Raw genomic sequence first — 15995 nt, 5'->3', positions numbered from 1 at the left:
CGTTTCCCTACACTGGCAGTGGGCGGGATTACGCGGTCAGTTGGCGGGCAGGCTGAGGAGGAGGAGGGGGGAGGGAGAGAGAGAGAGAGGTGGAGGCGCTGTCACGTGATTACTGTAGGCTTCCCAACATGGCGGCTGGGGTAGCTGCGGGCGTTGCAAGACTCAGGATTTAAGTAGCAGCAGAGGCCAACCCTTCCTTCTCTCCCCCCCCTCCCACGGCAGAGACCCTGCACCGGCCTCGGACACGCCCCCTCCCCTCGTGCCTTCATTCATTCATTCATTCCATCGGTTGTTCGGCTCTTGCCAGTAGCCAGCTGCCATGAGGGAAAAGGGCCGCAAGAAGAAGGGCAGGACCTGGGCAGAGGCCGCCAGGACGGTACGCGGGGTTGGGCTGGGCGCGGTGGGGGGGACGGACGGTGGGGACGGACGGTGCGGGTGGCACCAAGTTTACTTTTCTTCTCTCTTTGAGCGCAGTCGTCACTTGTTAAGGCGGTCTCTCCTCCAGGCAGTGGCCTCTGAAGCTGTTGGGCTTCAATTCCCACCGTCCTTAGCCTCCATGTTTAGGTGCAGGTGATGGGAGTTGTAGTCCAGCCATTCTGGATGGTTGGGAAGACCGCAGTAAGATACAAGGAACTGTAAACCTCCCCCCCCCACACACCTTCTCCTCCTCTCAACTCCTCGCGCCGCCCTCAAATCTTTGTACCGAAACGAGTTTTTGAAGTGTAAATGATTAAAACCCCGCCTCTATTTCTGTGATCTTGACAGTTGGGATGGGAAAGCAGCTATTGCTTGCCAAATATTCCATCTTCTCTGGAGAAACGGCTCGCTGGATGAAGACCAGTCTTTGGTGTAGGAAAGTCACATTTGCTTTCAAGACTAGAAAAGGTCTCTTAGCAGATGTTCAAGTGGCTGAGCTTTTGTATCAGATATACCCATATTTCTCATTGTTTCTCAGTAAACCAAAGGCTAGCTTAGTTGAAGTAGGTGCTGGGGAGACATTAATACCAAAGTTTTTCAACCCAATTTTCTAGTGTATCAATGGTGATCAATCACATTACCAGAATGATCTGGCAGGGCAGCTGATTACTTCCATGTCATTAAGACTACCTCTGAAAGTTTGTATGTGTGTCATTATAAATTTGCACTATAGTAAAAGAGATGCTGTTTTGTGACTGTATAAGAATGTTAGAGATTCAGATGACATGCCTTCTGAAATTCTAATCATTTCATTAATGAACCAAGCAAGTAAAGATTTTGTTCCCCATCTGATATCACTGTGGATCAATTTGATTCCTGATTTTAAAAAAGTCATTTTATACCTCTCATTTCTGCAGTTGATGCAGACTTTGTTTAATCCTTTTGGCATGTATACATCTCATTTAATTTAATTTATTTATTAAATATATGCCATCCGTCTCATCATCAAGTGATTCTCGGCAGCGATTTGTAGTTAATTCTGGGTAAAATACACTTTTGTGTTTCCAGTCTTGTTGATAACATGAAATGTCACATAAACTTCATTTTAGTAAACAATTCTTAATCAGAGAGGTTACATATACAGTCAAGGAAAGAACTGTAGCTCATTGGCAGAAGATTTGCATTGGGTAGGGAAAATCCAAGATTCTGTCTTCCATTGGCTGTTTTAACAAGAAGTTCTAGTCTTGAATAGCTACTGTCAATGTAGATAGGGCTAATCTAGGTGGACTAATTTTGACCAAGAAAGCTTTTTGTGCTCATCTGCAAACTATTTGGATTCATCATTTGTTCTGTTATTCAGTTAATAATGAAACAATATTTTAGCAGCTTTGTATTATCAATAACAATATCCATGCCTACATTAGTAATGAAAAGATAGGGAAACATTAACTTCCCGCAATGTCAAACTGTGTGTATAAGTTGTTTATTTATTTATTCATTCAACCAATTTATATAGCCACCCATCTTGCAAACAATCACCTCTGAGGGGCATACAACACAGCTAAAAAAATTAATAGTTACATATTTAAAATTTTGTGCAGATTGTCATAAAAGTCCTAGCTCTTTGTTTCTGCTGAAAAATCTAAATTTTACACACACACACACACACACACTTAGTAGAGGATATGGGGGGCTTTAATCTTTGATATCAAAAATAAAATGCGGTGTTTTTTGTAATGTAGAAACTTCAAGTAGATCTTTTTTTCTTTCCCAGAGCCTAAAAATTTATGCTTCTTTTAAATCACAGTTTAATTTAGGCTTGCTCATACTGAGTACTCAGAAGTTAGCCTTAGCTTTATTGATAGTTTATATGTTGTCTGTATAATGCCACTTTGTTATAAACGCATATAAATAAGGTGGTTGCACATATATCATCCTGTTTATATAAAAATTACATACCAGTGATATTTAGGAGTGGTAAAGCATGTTGCTAAATGAAAATATTTTAAATATTATCCTACAAGTTCAGACTTCAGTAAAAATACTTTGCAATCTATTGTTATAAGAAACAATGGCTGTTTTTATTTGCTTCTTAGATTGATATTCTACCTTTTGCTCAGGAACTCAAAGCAGCTTTGAAATAAAATCCTCATATTGTTAAAATCTACTGATAAGGTATATTGTATGAGTCTATATAAATGGCATAGAAGATCTGTATTTAATTTGAATGTTTCCATCGTTGGAGACTAGAAGCTTAAGATAATAACATCTATATACTCTTAAATTGGGTGAAATGTTGTATTGTAGGGCAACAACTTTTGAACCAAGAAATCTCAAATGGGCTAAAATTTGAGGCTCCAGAATGCTTATAAATCCTGGATCCCATGACTTCAATGGAATTGTGATTTAACAAATTTTATAAAACAATTTATGACATAATATAAAATGTTACAAAATATTTCCTGTGATCAGTGCTTGATGCTTGACTCTGCTAGACAGTTCAGCGTGGGCTATTTTCAAGGCAGATAACATCTCTTAATATTTTCCTGACTTTTTAAAAACTTTTCAAGTACATTAGAAGCTCTGCCATTGTTGAAGGCATTGAGGAATCTAGAACAGAAATATCTCTTAAGACAATGACCTAACAGTTTGTCTAGTTCTATATTAGGGTTGTCAAACTCATTCCCATTGTGGGCGTATCAGGATTTTCTTTGCCCTTGGGGGGGCCGGGGGGGACATGACCTGGTCATCATGGCCGACTGGGTGGGCATGGCCAGGGGGGCCGGGGCAACATGGCCCCATGGGACAACTCAGCCTATCGCTGGCCTGATGCGGCCTTCTGGCCGCATGTTTGACATCTCTGTTCTATATAATTATATCACCCAGTTCTGTATCCCTAAAATATGTACAGAACACTTATCAATTATTTTATCTGGAAAACAAATTCCAGATAAAATACTGCAACTCAACTTTATTGATGTAGGCTATAGTAATAGAATCATAAAAATCTGACAGTGTTTTCCTTTCCCTCCTTCCTATGCCAAAGAGAGTTAAGACAGAGCCAATTTAAGTTCCTAATATTTTCTTCCTTTCCTGGGTTTAACTACCCTTTGCTAACTGATGCATTCTATCTGCAAGGTTATCTCTATGGTTCTCTACAACTATGAAAAGAAATGAATTTTGGGGGGCTCTTACGTATCTGTTGAAATGAATCCATTGCTGTTATTTGCTAGGTTCAATTCTGTGACCAGCTTTAATGTAGGCAAAAGCCACAAAAAGTGAGCTTACGTATTGCTTCCTTTGTGTGCTATGGAATTTTTTTTTTAATCATTACCTTTGGCAATTTTATATAGGTTGTATAGTAAGCAGTAGCATGGGCTATAAGACTACCTAATTTGGTAGCACTTACAAAACTAGGGTAAGTACCTTATCTCAAATTTCCATTGTTTCCTTGGCAGAACAGTCAAAATATTTTGAGTTTCATTCTTTCTAAACACTTGATACATGAAATATGAAATGTTCTAATGGAACATTCTGAATAGGGTGGTTTTGTTCTGAGTTTGGAACAAAGCATTTGTTTATTTTGTCCATAACCATGTGATGATGTCTTTTAGATGATTTTTGATATAAGATTTTAAACAGGGTGTGTATAGAAGGAGAAGCAGAACCTGGGGGGGTGGAGTTAAAAGAGCAATCAGTCTAAAATCCCTACATAGCTGAAAGTGAACTAAGTCCAACCTCCCTTGAATTCTGTTAACTGTTATCAATCAATGCCAGGGGCATCAAACTCAAGGCCCACGGGCAAGATCTGGCCTGCAGGGTGCTTAGATGTGGCCCACGGGGCCAGCCTGGAAACAGCAAAGGACCGACCCATGGTGCCTCTGCCAGTGAAAATGGAGCTCGGGAGGTCAAACTCCATTTTCTCTGGTAGAGCGCTTGGGCAACCACAGATGCCCCCAGCACAAGTGACATTGAGCTGGGCACGACCATCCTAACCACATACATCTGCCCCCCCCCCCCCCCCGCCGAGGTTAAACACAACCCTGATCTGGCCCTCAATGAAATCGAGTTTGACACCCCTGATTTATGCTAACCATTAGTTGAGAAGGTTCCTATGCATAGCCATGTTTAGCAATCGTGAAATTGACCTTCATTTGTGGACCTGATCTTTCTCTCCTGATAATGTGCTACTTTTGCAATCCACCCTCTTTTCAATGCTGCATCCTCTACAACTTCCCTGACGGATATGACTATCCTGCTTGTGTTTGCAGACTTCCAGCAAATGGCCATTCACCACTTTATGTAGCAATCCAGTTCGCTGAGTGACAGCTTGTATGGTCAGGAAATTCCTCCTGACTAACCCTAACCTCGAAGCTTTCTCATTGTAGTTTTAATCCATTGGTTCTGGTCCTGTTCTCTGGGGTGGTAAAAAATATACATATCTTTGATAGCCTTTAAATATTTGAAGACCTATCCTATCTCTCCACTGTTGTCTCCTGTGAGCAAAATAGATATATATTTCTTCACAAAGCTTGATTCCAGACTGCTCACATCTTGGTAGCCCCCTTTGAACTCACTCCAATTTGTCACCATTTTTTATGAACAGAATCCAGTATTCCCAATGTAGAGAATTTGATCAGAGCAGGTGTTCTACACTTCCTGTAATCTGGACTTTAGCCTCCTGTGAATACAATTCAAGATATAATTTCTATATTCACAGCTGATTACATTGTTGATTCATGTCCATCTTCTGGCCTACTCGAATATCAAATTCTTTTCCCATTTGTCATTTTTTTTATCAGGTCACAAATAGAAATGTTGAATAATACAAAGAATAGACAAAATGCTGTGGCATTCCACTCCATACTATTCTTCACGCTGTTTGAAAGCCATTATGAATACTCTCTGGGTGTGGTCATTTAGCCAATTATTAATCTATTTACATCATACAATAGAGGCCATGTTTTAGCATTTTGTTAATGTGGCTATCAAGAGGCTTTCTTGAATGCCTTGCTGAGTTCAAGATACACTGTCCACAGCATTCTCTGAACTGTACACTGTTTTGACAGTACACTGTGGTACTGTCAAAAATGAGGATAAGGTTAACTTGGCTAATCCATTGTATCTTTTTTTTGTATTCTTTTCTAAGTGTGTATGCATATGTTGCTTTATAATCTGCTCAAGTACCTTGCCCAGTATAGATATCAAACTGACAAGTTTGTAATTTTTCTGGACCTCCCTTCTCTTATTTTAAAGATAAAAATATTTGCTGTTCACCAATTTCCTTTGAATTTTCAAGCATTGTATTTAGAAATTTTGTGATAATTTTCTCTAGTCCCTTCAGTACTTTAGGAGCTAATTCAACTGATTTTGGAGAAATTCATTTACTTTATCTGAGTTTTTACCTTCTTCTATCCTGAACTGCAACTACATTGCCGCCAGTTAGAGCTTCTTTTCCTATTTGAGAGAAGGCACACTAAACATCTCAAACTGGTTTTAAGTTGTCCTTATGCCAACTTAGTTATTATAGTTTCTTTTGTTTTATCCACTGAGATAGTGGGGGTGGGGTGTGTGTGGAAGGGAAGGAATATAAACATCGAGGAAATCCTTATGATTTGATTTGATTTGATTTGATTTGTTTGCCGCCCATCTCACACACAGAAATGTATAAAATCACAATGAAAATACAGATGCAGTAACTAAAAGATGGGGAAGAAAGGAACAGAATTTAAAGTGGGGAGTGGGAACTGCTGTTAGTTGATCAACCATTTCCAGTGTGGTACTCCCCCAGCCAACTGGCAGAGCCAGGTCTACAGGCAATGTAGATTCTTCTCCTGGCCCTCACCAGCCAGAATTCCTTGACTGACGGGATCCACAGCATGCCTCTTCTGCATTTCTTGGGCACTTGGGGTGGAGATGTAAAGTACAGTATTATCTGCATATTGATGATACCTCAACTTGTGGCGATGGATGGTCTCACCTAGCAGCTTCATGTAGATGTTAAACAGGATTGGAGACTATACTGGACCCTGCGGCATGCCACAGAAGATATTACACAGGATTAAACAGACTACTAAAGGCCACAGGTTTGAAAATGCAATTAAATAATTTTTTGTTTTAATTATACATTAATAAAGTCATGATAGTAGACTGGATAATATGCATCAGGTACCCAAGTTATGCTGCATTTTGGGTAGGACTGCCACGTAAAGTCCTTTGCTGTATATATATATCTTGCATATATACTAAAAAGTTCTCAAGGCAACTAAGAAAACTATTAAAGAATAAAATGCAAGTTAAATTAAAATCAATTTAGAAACATTAGGAGAATTAGGAGGACATATAGGAGAACAAGTAACTAAACCCTTAAAAAGCCTTGAAAATGTCATATTACACCTGAAAGCTGAGACCATTGGAGCTAATTGAACCTTAAGCAGGTAAGAATAAAGTAGGAGAAGAAACTGAACATTGGAGAGAGGCAGAATTTTCTAGTTATTTTTAATCTCTGGACAAGATCCTGTAAGAACAAGTAATATCTTAGGCATTTTGTTCTTATTTGTTTCCAGTGATAGCCACCATCTTAATTTACATAAGGAAGTGATTTGATATACTGATCTTTTAGAATTAACCAGGATGATAGTTGATTAATTTATTCTTGTCTCAGAGCTCCTTTGACTCCCAACTGTTCCACTGGCAATTAGCTTTTTGTTATTTTGACAGTAAAATATACAAATAGTCACTAGTTTTATCTAAGTAACACATACACAAGAACAGGTCCAGGAAATGTGTAAAATGTTTTTCTCTTGGAGTAGCCAGGAGGCTTCTTAGTGCAAATTAGTTCTTGGAATTGAGAAACATCTTTTCCCAGGAGGTTTTGCTATAGAACTGTTAATAGATCAGGAGATCTGGCTGTGCACCTGAGTCATTCTGGAAATCAGTGGCAGTAGAAAACAAACCCCAAATCTTTTTGTTGATATCTTTTATATATTTAGTTACATGTACTTGAACTTATTTTCAGAAGAGCTAATGGTTTTCAGGCGAACACCCCCACCATCACTATGCTTTTAATAAAAGAAATTATTAGAAACCTTACTAGGCTCATCTTGTGAACCTGAGGTAAGTCATTACTAATTTTTATATAACTACTGTCTAGTATTCTAATGTACAATTTCCCTCAGTGGTTTGTCACTGCGTTTTTCCAGGAAATTCTCTCCCCTCGCCCCCTCCCGCCAATTTCCCAGGCTACCATGCAGGCCTAGTATTCCCTGGAGATCTTCCATTCAAACACTTAACAAGGCCCAAGCTTAGGTTTGCAGCTCAAACATTGATATGTTGCCATCTTCAAAGATGATCTTCAGTTGCTGTATTTCAGATCTTTGTTATAGGAGATTCGAATGATTTAATATGCTAAACCATTGAATCTCAGTGGTTTTTTTCTGTCTTTTCAGACTTCATGTATAGCAGTTGCTTCTTTCCTAGAATTTGTAGCATCAGACTACTAAACACAGGAAATACACTATTATTGAAGCTGTGAAAGTCTTTAATTTCTTTAATGCATCCAGAGAGTATATCAGTATAATGCAAACATGGCAACAATATAATGACTTGTAAGGTAGACTCTACAGTAGTAATCTTAGCTTGTATAAAATAGTGTGAATATCTTGGAGTAAAACTGGGCCTAAGTCAAGCTTGTGACATACAGTCAAATGTGCTAGAAATTACTAGTACGTTCACTACAGTAAGAACAGAATGCTAAATGTGGTACAGGTTAATTAAGACTGGTAAATATAGTTTCTCTGTCTTGCTTAAAATTGTGAGATGAAAGCTTTTTTTTTAACCAAAGCCATGACGGGCAACACAAATCAGTATTTTGTGTTCATCTGGTAATCTATATAATCAGTAGTAATGGTTATATAGAAAATTGTGACTTAGAATGTAAAGAAATCAAACAAATGAATGAAAAATAGGTATGATAAAGTATGTAATATTTGGAACCAAAGTAGGCAAGGATGCTTCAGATCCCATGTGGGCACTGTAATTCTACTTGTCAGCAACTTCTAAAGGAGTTGTGCCTTTTCCTGAGGTCACAAAGGAGCTGTCCAAGCTTAGAGAAATACTCATTGAGTTTAGGAGACATTGCATGTTGGGGGAAATGATAATAATACAGAGCTGCCAGCAGGTACATTGAAGTTGCCAATGTCAGATTGTAAACACTGTTGTCCACTTCAGTTTACCATACTATCCTTGCATATCACATTTTTGCTCTTCAAAAGGTCATTGAGAACTATGTGACTATGAGAAATAATTTATTGGATAAAAAGTGCATCAAAGTGTTTGAATTATAGAATGTTTTGCACATATATGGAGTTGTGGAACCAACTTCTTTGGTTTCTCAATGCCATAAGATTATGGCACGTATGATTAAATGTGTATTGTATTAGAATAAATGGAATGCTTAATGAATGATTCAGGATTGAACAGAGTTTTAAAAGATGTGTGATGTCCATGATATTGTTTAATCAATTTGTGGATAAATATACAATATATGGAATCTTAACAGTGATGGTAGAGGTGAATTGATTGTGAATGATTATTCACAATATTCAGGTACTTGAGTACTTAAGATGCCATCGTAAGAATTTGAGCAATTTGCAGCAAATTTGCAGCAAATGTTCAGTTGTTTGTCTGATGTAGGGTTGCCAGGTCTGCTTCCAAAAAATAGCAGACAAGCGGGGGGGGGGTGTTAAGTAGTAAAAAAAAAAAAAAAAATTACAATTAAATTATATATTTTCTTACAAACATTTTAAGATGTATTAAAATAATCACTTCAAAACTTTACTTAAAATTCAAAACATCAAATATATTATAATAATATGTAAAATATTAAATTACATTTTACTTTGTTGTCGTGTGTATTTTTTATTTGACTGCGCAGCTTTGATCAATTCTTTGTGTTTAAGGAATAATTCTTTAATTTCAGTACAACGTTGAGAAATATTAAAAAATATACAAAGTTCACTTCGAACTGATGATACAAGCAGTCGGTTACGTTCGTCAGTCCACAAATTTCCCATGACGCTGAAAATTCATTCAACGTTTGCATTTGATACCGGAATTGATGCACAATACTGGAACAGTTTCAGTAAACTCGAAGCTGGCTCTTTCTTGAAAAAGTACGTCCACTTATCAAGGGATGAATTGCCCTGCAGATGAACATAAACTTCTTCTAAGGCAGAAATTTCATAGAAGAGAGTGTTGGGTGGAAGTTTTTCTCGCCATGGTGATAATAACCAGATATTCGTCATTTCTTCTAAAGTTGGAGGATTATTGCGATCAATTAGATTGAAACAACTTAGCTGTCAGACTTCGATGCTATCTCAAAATAAATGAATTTCCAAACTGCCAATCTTTAAGGAAATCTTTTCTTTAATTGAGCACAGCCACCGGATCATGACTCGATGCGGACAAGACTGACCTTTTGCCCCCTCAATCCCTCCCTTTCCGATCCCCAAATCTCTGCTTCTCATTGGCTATCTTCCAAGTCATTCTTCAGACTTCTTGTCTCGTCATTTCCCAGGAATGTCTCCTCCCCTTCATTTCCACGACAACCCGACTTCAAAGGGATTTAGTAGGCAAAAGTTCAGAGCTTATCTCTCTCTCTCCTCTGCTCTATGCCAGCGTCGAAACGCTGACATTAGCGTCTCATATACTGAATCGGTGAAATTATACCACTTTTCTAGGTACGCAATGGCTCTTTGATACACGTTGATGGCTTCTTTCTTGAACTTTTGCACGGCATTCTCAGGCAAATGTTTTTTACATAAGGCAAATAAAACTTTCATTCCAAAAAACTGCTCATCGTATTTTTTTTTTGCAAAGAATCACACAGCTTACACATGATAATGTGAAGATCACATGCAAGAATTTTCTTGCTTTCCAGCTTCAGTAGTATGTCTTGCATTATTGACATGAAGAAGTGCGTGAAATATAAATACAATTCTGAAATTGTTGGTTCATCGTCCTTTGCGAGTTCATTTTCCTGATCCAAAATAAGGTTCCAGATAACCTTATGGCACTCATCAGATCCAAGAGAAATAAAATACGATTTTAGAGGTATCCAGTTTAAAAGAAGTCTTTCGACCGCTTTAAACAAACTTAACCAACGTGTTGGAACATGACGCAAAACTTCATGGAATTCTGACTCGCAAAACTCAAAAAATGATTTCAACTCTTCTCGTTTCTTGGCAGAATTCAAAAATTCGGCAAAAACCTTCAGCACTACATTTTCGATATCAAAAGATAACTGCTTTAATGCATTTTTTGCGCTGTTGTGTAAAATGTGATTACTGCAATGAGCAGCTACAATATTGTCATTTTCCAGCAATAATTTTTGGTAAACAGATTTCTTCACTCCATAATTGACCAATGCATTATCTGCTGAGTAAGTTGAAACATTATTTCTAATTCGTTATCACTAAGATAACGGGGGCTCCCCTTGAGGTGCACCTGGAGGCTCCAACTGGTGCAGAGTGCGGCCGCGCGGGTGGTTATGGGAGCAACATGGAGCTCCCATGTAACACCTCTCCTGCGCGAGCTGCACTGGCTCCCGGTGGTCTTCCGGGTGCACTTCAAGGTTCTGGTCACCACCTTTAAAGCGCTCCATGGCTTAGGACCTGGTTACTTACGGGACCGCCTACTACCATCAACAGCCTCCCACCGACCAGTACGCTCCCACAGAGAGGGGCTCCTCCAGGTGCCGTCGGCCAAACAATGTCGGCTGTCGGCCCCTAGGGGGAGAGCCTTCTCTGTGGGGGCACCGACGATCTGGAATGAGCTCCCCCCAGAGATACGGAGGATTCCGGATCTGCGCACCTTCCGCCGCGAGCTGAAGACGCTTTTATTTCATCAAGCTGGCCTCGCCTAAATCTTCTCCCTTTTAAGTGTAAATTTTAAATTTTTAATGTATTTTAAAATTATGGGTATTTTAAATTATGGGTATTAATTCAGCCAAATTTATTTAATTCATTTTATTCGATTTTAAATTTTGTATATCTATGTGTTTTATTTCATGGCTGTGCACCGCCCTGAGTCCTTCGGGAGTAGGGTGGTATAGAAATTCAATAAAAATAAAAATAAAATAAATAAATAAAAAAATAAGAACTCGACATAGCTGATTTTTTATTGATGTAGAATCTTCGAAAGAATCCTCATAAAAGTCTACAATTTTCACACACAGTCCTTCTTCACAAGTAAAATATTGTGCAACAACGGGATATATTTTGCGATTTTCCTTGTTTGATGCATCAGTGGAGAGAGAAAATGGAATTCCAGTTTTAAGATCATTGAGAACCAACTCAATAGAAAAAGGATACAAAATCTAATTGACAATAGCTGATGATTTGGTTCTTCCACAAGACATCTTTTTTACAATTTCTGAATCATCAAAAATTTGCTTCATTAACTTAATACCGCAATCTTGAGCCAGGAAAGAAATATGGTGTTTGATCCCATGGTAAGTTTCAGCCATTTCAGCTACAGTCACTTTCTCACTGAAAGAGGAGTCTTTAACAATGAAAAATGAATTGATTCGCTTGTTGCTGGAAGCTATTTTCTTCTTATCTAAATGATTTTTTGTGCTTGCATGCTGTGCGACAGCTTTTATATCATTATATTCAATTGTGAACGATTTCTGACACAATTTACAGTAGGCCGTCGTATTTGTTCTGTCGGTTTCATTGTTGGTAATCCATGCAAAAGTAGCTTCCTAGTCTTTGGTGTATTTGCACACTCCTCTCTTTCGTTTTAAAGAATTCGAAATCTCGCCGCTGTCATTCTCATCACTCGACGCCATTTTAGGTCAGTCAACACAAGCTACAATACATTTTAAAAATGTGAACTGTACATAATTTTATAATATATTTTTATTTTAATATCATTAATTTTTTCGGAGAATCGAGTTCAATGGATATTCGATCTTTGTCTCATTCTAACTTATGAAAAAAAAGACAAAACGCGATTCTCCTATCCTTATTCTCTTAGACTGTACAGTTTTAGATTACGTACCATTTCATCATAAAGCTTTTGAATAAAAAAAATGTCCACTATTTTGTGAAAAAAAATAGTGAACATAATGTGAAAAAAGCGGACTGTCCGCTCAAATAGTGGACACCTGGCAAGGGTAGTCTGATGTAGCAAGAAATACGGATCTGAAAAGCTATCAAAAGACCAAAATAATTATATTTGACAGGGAAAATGAAGTGAACATCTGTCGATAATATGTAAATGGTGAAAAGCTAGAACAAATCATGGCATAGCATATTGGCATAGGAAAATGGATGAAGAAATGTTAAGATAATCAAATATTGGTCATAAGTTAATAGGCAGTATATGATCCGTTGTGAAGAAGGAATGTTGGCAAAGGAAAAATGCATGAAAATAAAAGTATCCTTTTCCCATTTTGTTCTGTGGAAAAAGTGTTTATCTAAGGCAGTGATGGCTAACCTTTTTGCCATTGCGTACCAAAAGCAGGGGGAACGCAGGGGGGTTAGAGTGCATGCCCACACCCATAATTATATGTGACCCGTGCATGCGCGGGCGACCCCTCTGTGCTCCCCCTGCTTTTGGCATGTGATGGCATGGTGGGCCTGGTAGGTCTGTTTTTTGCTCTCCTCAGGCTCCAGAGTCTCTCTAGGAGCCTGGGGAGGGTGAAAATGGCCTCCCCCCCCGGAGGCCCTCTGGAGGCCAGAAACAGCCTGTTTGCCGACTTCCGGCACCGGAAGTTGGCAAACGGGCGATTTCGGGCCTCTCCGGAGGGCCTCTGGGGGGGTCGGGAAGGCCATTTTCGTCCTCCCCAGGCTCCTAGAGAGGCTCTGGAGCCTGGGGAGAGCAAAAAACAGGCCTTCCCCATCCCCCAAGGCCCTCTGAAGACCTGAGTTCACGTGCCCACTGATATGGCTCCGTGTGCCACAGGTTCGCCATCACGAACCTAAGGAAAAAACAGAATTAAGTTGAATGCTATAGGAATGGAATACTTAGGAAACTGTCTGTGGTAAAAGGAGAAATATTGTTCTGTACTGAATAAATGTAAATTGAATACAAAATGAGTTAGGTGATTTGGTTGCATAGAGAGAATGAGAATCAAATTGCAAAACAAATGTATAACAAAGAATGAAAAGGTTGAGAGTAAGGAGAAGGTTGAAAAAGGAAATAATGTATGTCTTATGATCATTTCTGCTATGCCATTTTTTTTATAACAGGAAAGTTGAATGTACTGTTAATTAATGTGCCTCTATTTTTCTATATGTTGTCCTAAGACCGTGAAATGATGGAAGTATTTTTAACAGGTTCTCTCTTCCTAAGTGATGGTAGAAGAGACAAACAGTCCAAGCAGAAATGGAAAGAGCAAAAATATTTTAGCATTTTCAAATCTAAATAAAATGTTCCCAACTACCCATATGTAGTCTTCTCCCCCATCTTTTCCCTTCTTTATTTAGAATAAAGCAGGTGCCAAAGCTACATAACTGGATTTTTCATGCATGACTGGTGTTAGTATATATTATCAAAATTGGAATATTTGTGCTGTTATGGATTCTCATTAAGTCCAATCTGCCTTGATGGAACTTGGAGTTCTGCCGTAGAAACTCTGTGTGCCTGATTATGAGAGGGATCAAGCTGCCAGGCATGGGGACTAAAGACTTTTTATTGTCTTATACTTGTGGAACTTTTTTCCATTTGAAATACTGTACATTATACACTCTCATTGAAAGTGTTCACAAAGGTGATAATTAAATGTGGTTTAGAGGCATTTCGTATTTCTGAATTATTAAATTTTAGGTTGCTATGTATATATTTCCACTATGATTTCTACATATGGTTTTATTTTTCTGATAATGTGAATATTGTGAACGTAGATATGGAAAGCTGTTGCCAAAGATGTTAAGAGGCTGTCTATACATAATAAATAAAGGTATACCTCTTTGGAATAAGTTATCACAGTGGTATACAATCTTCATTCCCCACATGTTCTCTGTTTTGTGGCCCACAGAGCTGCTGAAAATTGGTTGCATTAATTTTTCAGTAATGGCTATTACAGAAATAAATATCAAAATACACCTAGGGCTTTTTTTTCTTTTTAAAGAGCAACATCCTAAAAAAAGCACACCTGTGACCTTTGAAAGTCCTCAGAATTACATGCCACTACATTTTCCAGAATCAGTACTCACAATATTTGAACACTGCTGCTTTTTTTTTCCCCATCCCACGATTGCCTGTAAGATAAATAATTAGGATGAAGGAACACTTTCTTGAACTGTACAGAGACCTACACAGTCTGTAACTACCTTGCATCATCTTCCTTCTTTCGTGATCTTGATTCTAATTAAAGCTTTGAACAACATTGCCTAATCACAGTAATCTAGGTCAAGTCCTTTTCAAACTTCTCTCTCCAGCTGGTTTAGAGGTAAATATACTCCTTACCTGTTTCTGTTGCTACTCTGAATTGTTTATGTAAAAAGAAAGATTCACAATGTATTTCACTTTGCGAAATTGTTTTCATGTGCAAGAATCCCTTCCACTAATGTCCATGCCGTATAATATTGTTTCTGATCCATTAATCTTCCTTGATCAAAGTAGTGGAAGTCATGCACCCTGGAAGGAACCTTTGCATTGTTCAGTGACTTGCCACAGCTCTTTTAGAAGGTCATAATTACTAAGCCTATGTCCTACAGAGCCAGATGGAGCTTCTTGTATTTTCAATAACCTGAGAATGCATGTATATAAGAAAGAGAGAGACTGTACAGGTACTGTTACCTTGGTTTTTGGCTTCTTACAGCATGTACGGAGAATATGGGAGCAATTATATACCACTAATTGATTAGAAATGGTGATATTTAGTAGATGTAAAGGTTTGTAAGAAGAAGGTAGGATAGCAGAAGTTTTGTTGAAGTTCACTTTGGTAGTGGTCTCACACTTACAATATGCAGTTTAATATGCCAATAATTTTACTCTGGCTTTATTTACATACTAATATGCTATCTTTCTGCTTGTATAAGCAGTGTCCTACAATAATTATAAGAAAATGGAAATAAAACACGACAAATAATTTTAGCACCATTACTTTAATGCAATTAAAATTAATTAACAAAAGCTAGGCGAAAAAATGAATTTTTGTCATATTTCCAAATATTGAGAGATTTGTTCGGGTGAGTGCGGGGTCAAACCAATTTTAGAATAGATTATGTATCAACAGATATATTTCACAGTACGGTTTTATAAGTTTGCCACTTGAGCAATATATGTGGTAAGAGAAATATATTCCCGGATTACAGTTTCTGAAATTCTAGTTATTACTATTATTGCCAAGATTCAGTGCTAGTGTCATGCCCCCGTCAGAGTCTGAATCTGAGACGGAAGACGAACAGCTGATAGCGGGAGAGTGGCTCCTTTGGCTGTGGAGGAAACTGGGGAAGGGCAAAGACTGGCTGGACAGAGCAGGGGAGAGGTAGAACAAGGGAGAGGAGGGGGTTCAGATGAAGACCAAGGCCCACCCTCTCCTCATCCGCAGAAGAGAGCAACATAGA

At 38.3% G+C, this 15995-nt stretch overlaps 1 protein-coding gene across 1 annotated transcript in view; it reads left to right on the top strand.

Annotated features, from left to right (window-relative positions):
- Positions 1-319: 319 nt before the first annotated feature.
- The window catches only part of ASXL2 (ASXL transcriptional regulator 2), a 72546-nt gene continuing 56870 nt past the window's right edge, over positions 320-15995 (top strand). The window contains exon 1 of the mRNA XM_070946868.1: positions 320-376. Within this exon, the coding sequence (XP_070802969.1) occupies positions 320-376 (57 nt within the window). The remainder of the gene's footprint in view (positions 377-15995) is intronic.

Source organism: Pituophis catenifer, unplaced genomic scaffold (genome assembly GCF_029215685.1).
Source record: "Pituophis catenifer annectens isolate HBS135680 unplaced genomic scaffold, rPitCat1.0.hap2 SCAF_1, whole genome shotgun sequence".
Taxonomy (NCBI): domain Eukaryota; kingdom Metazoa; phylum Chordata; class Lepidosauria; order Squamata; family Colubridae; genus Pituophis; species Pituophis catenifer.
The sequence above is the reverse complement of the archived record's forward strand: the minus strand, read 5'-3'. Positions and strand labels throughout refer to the sequence as shown.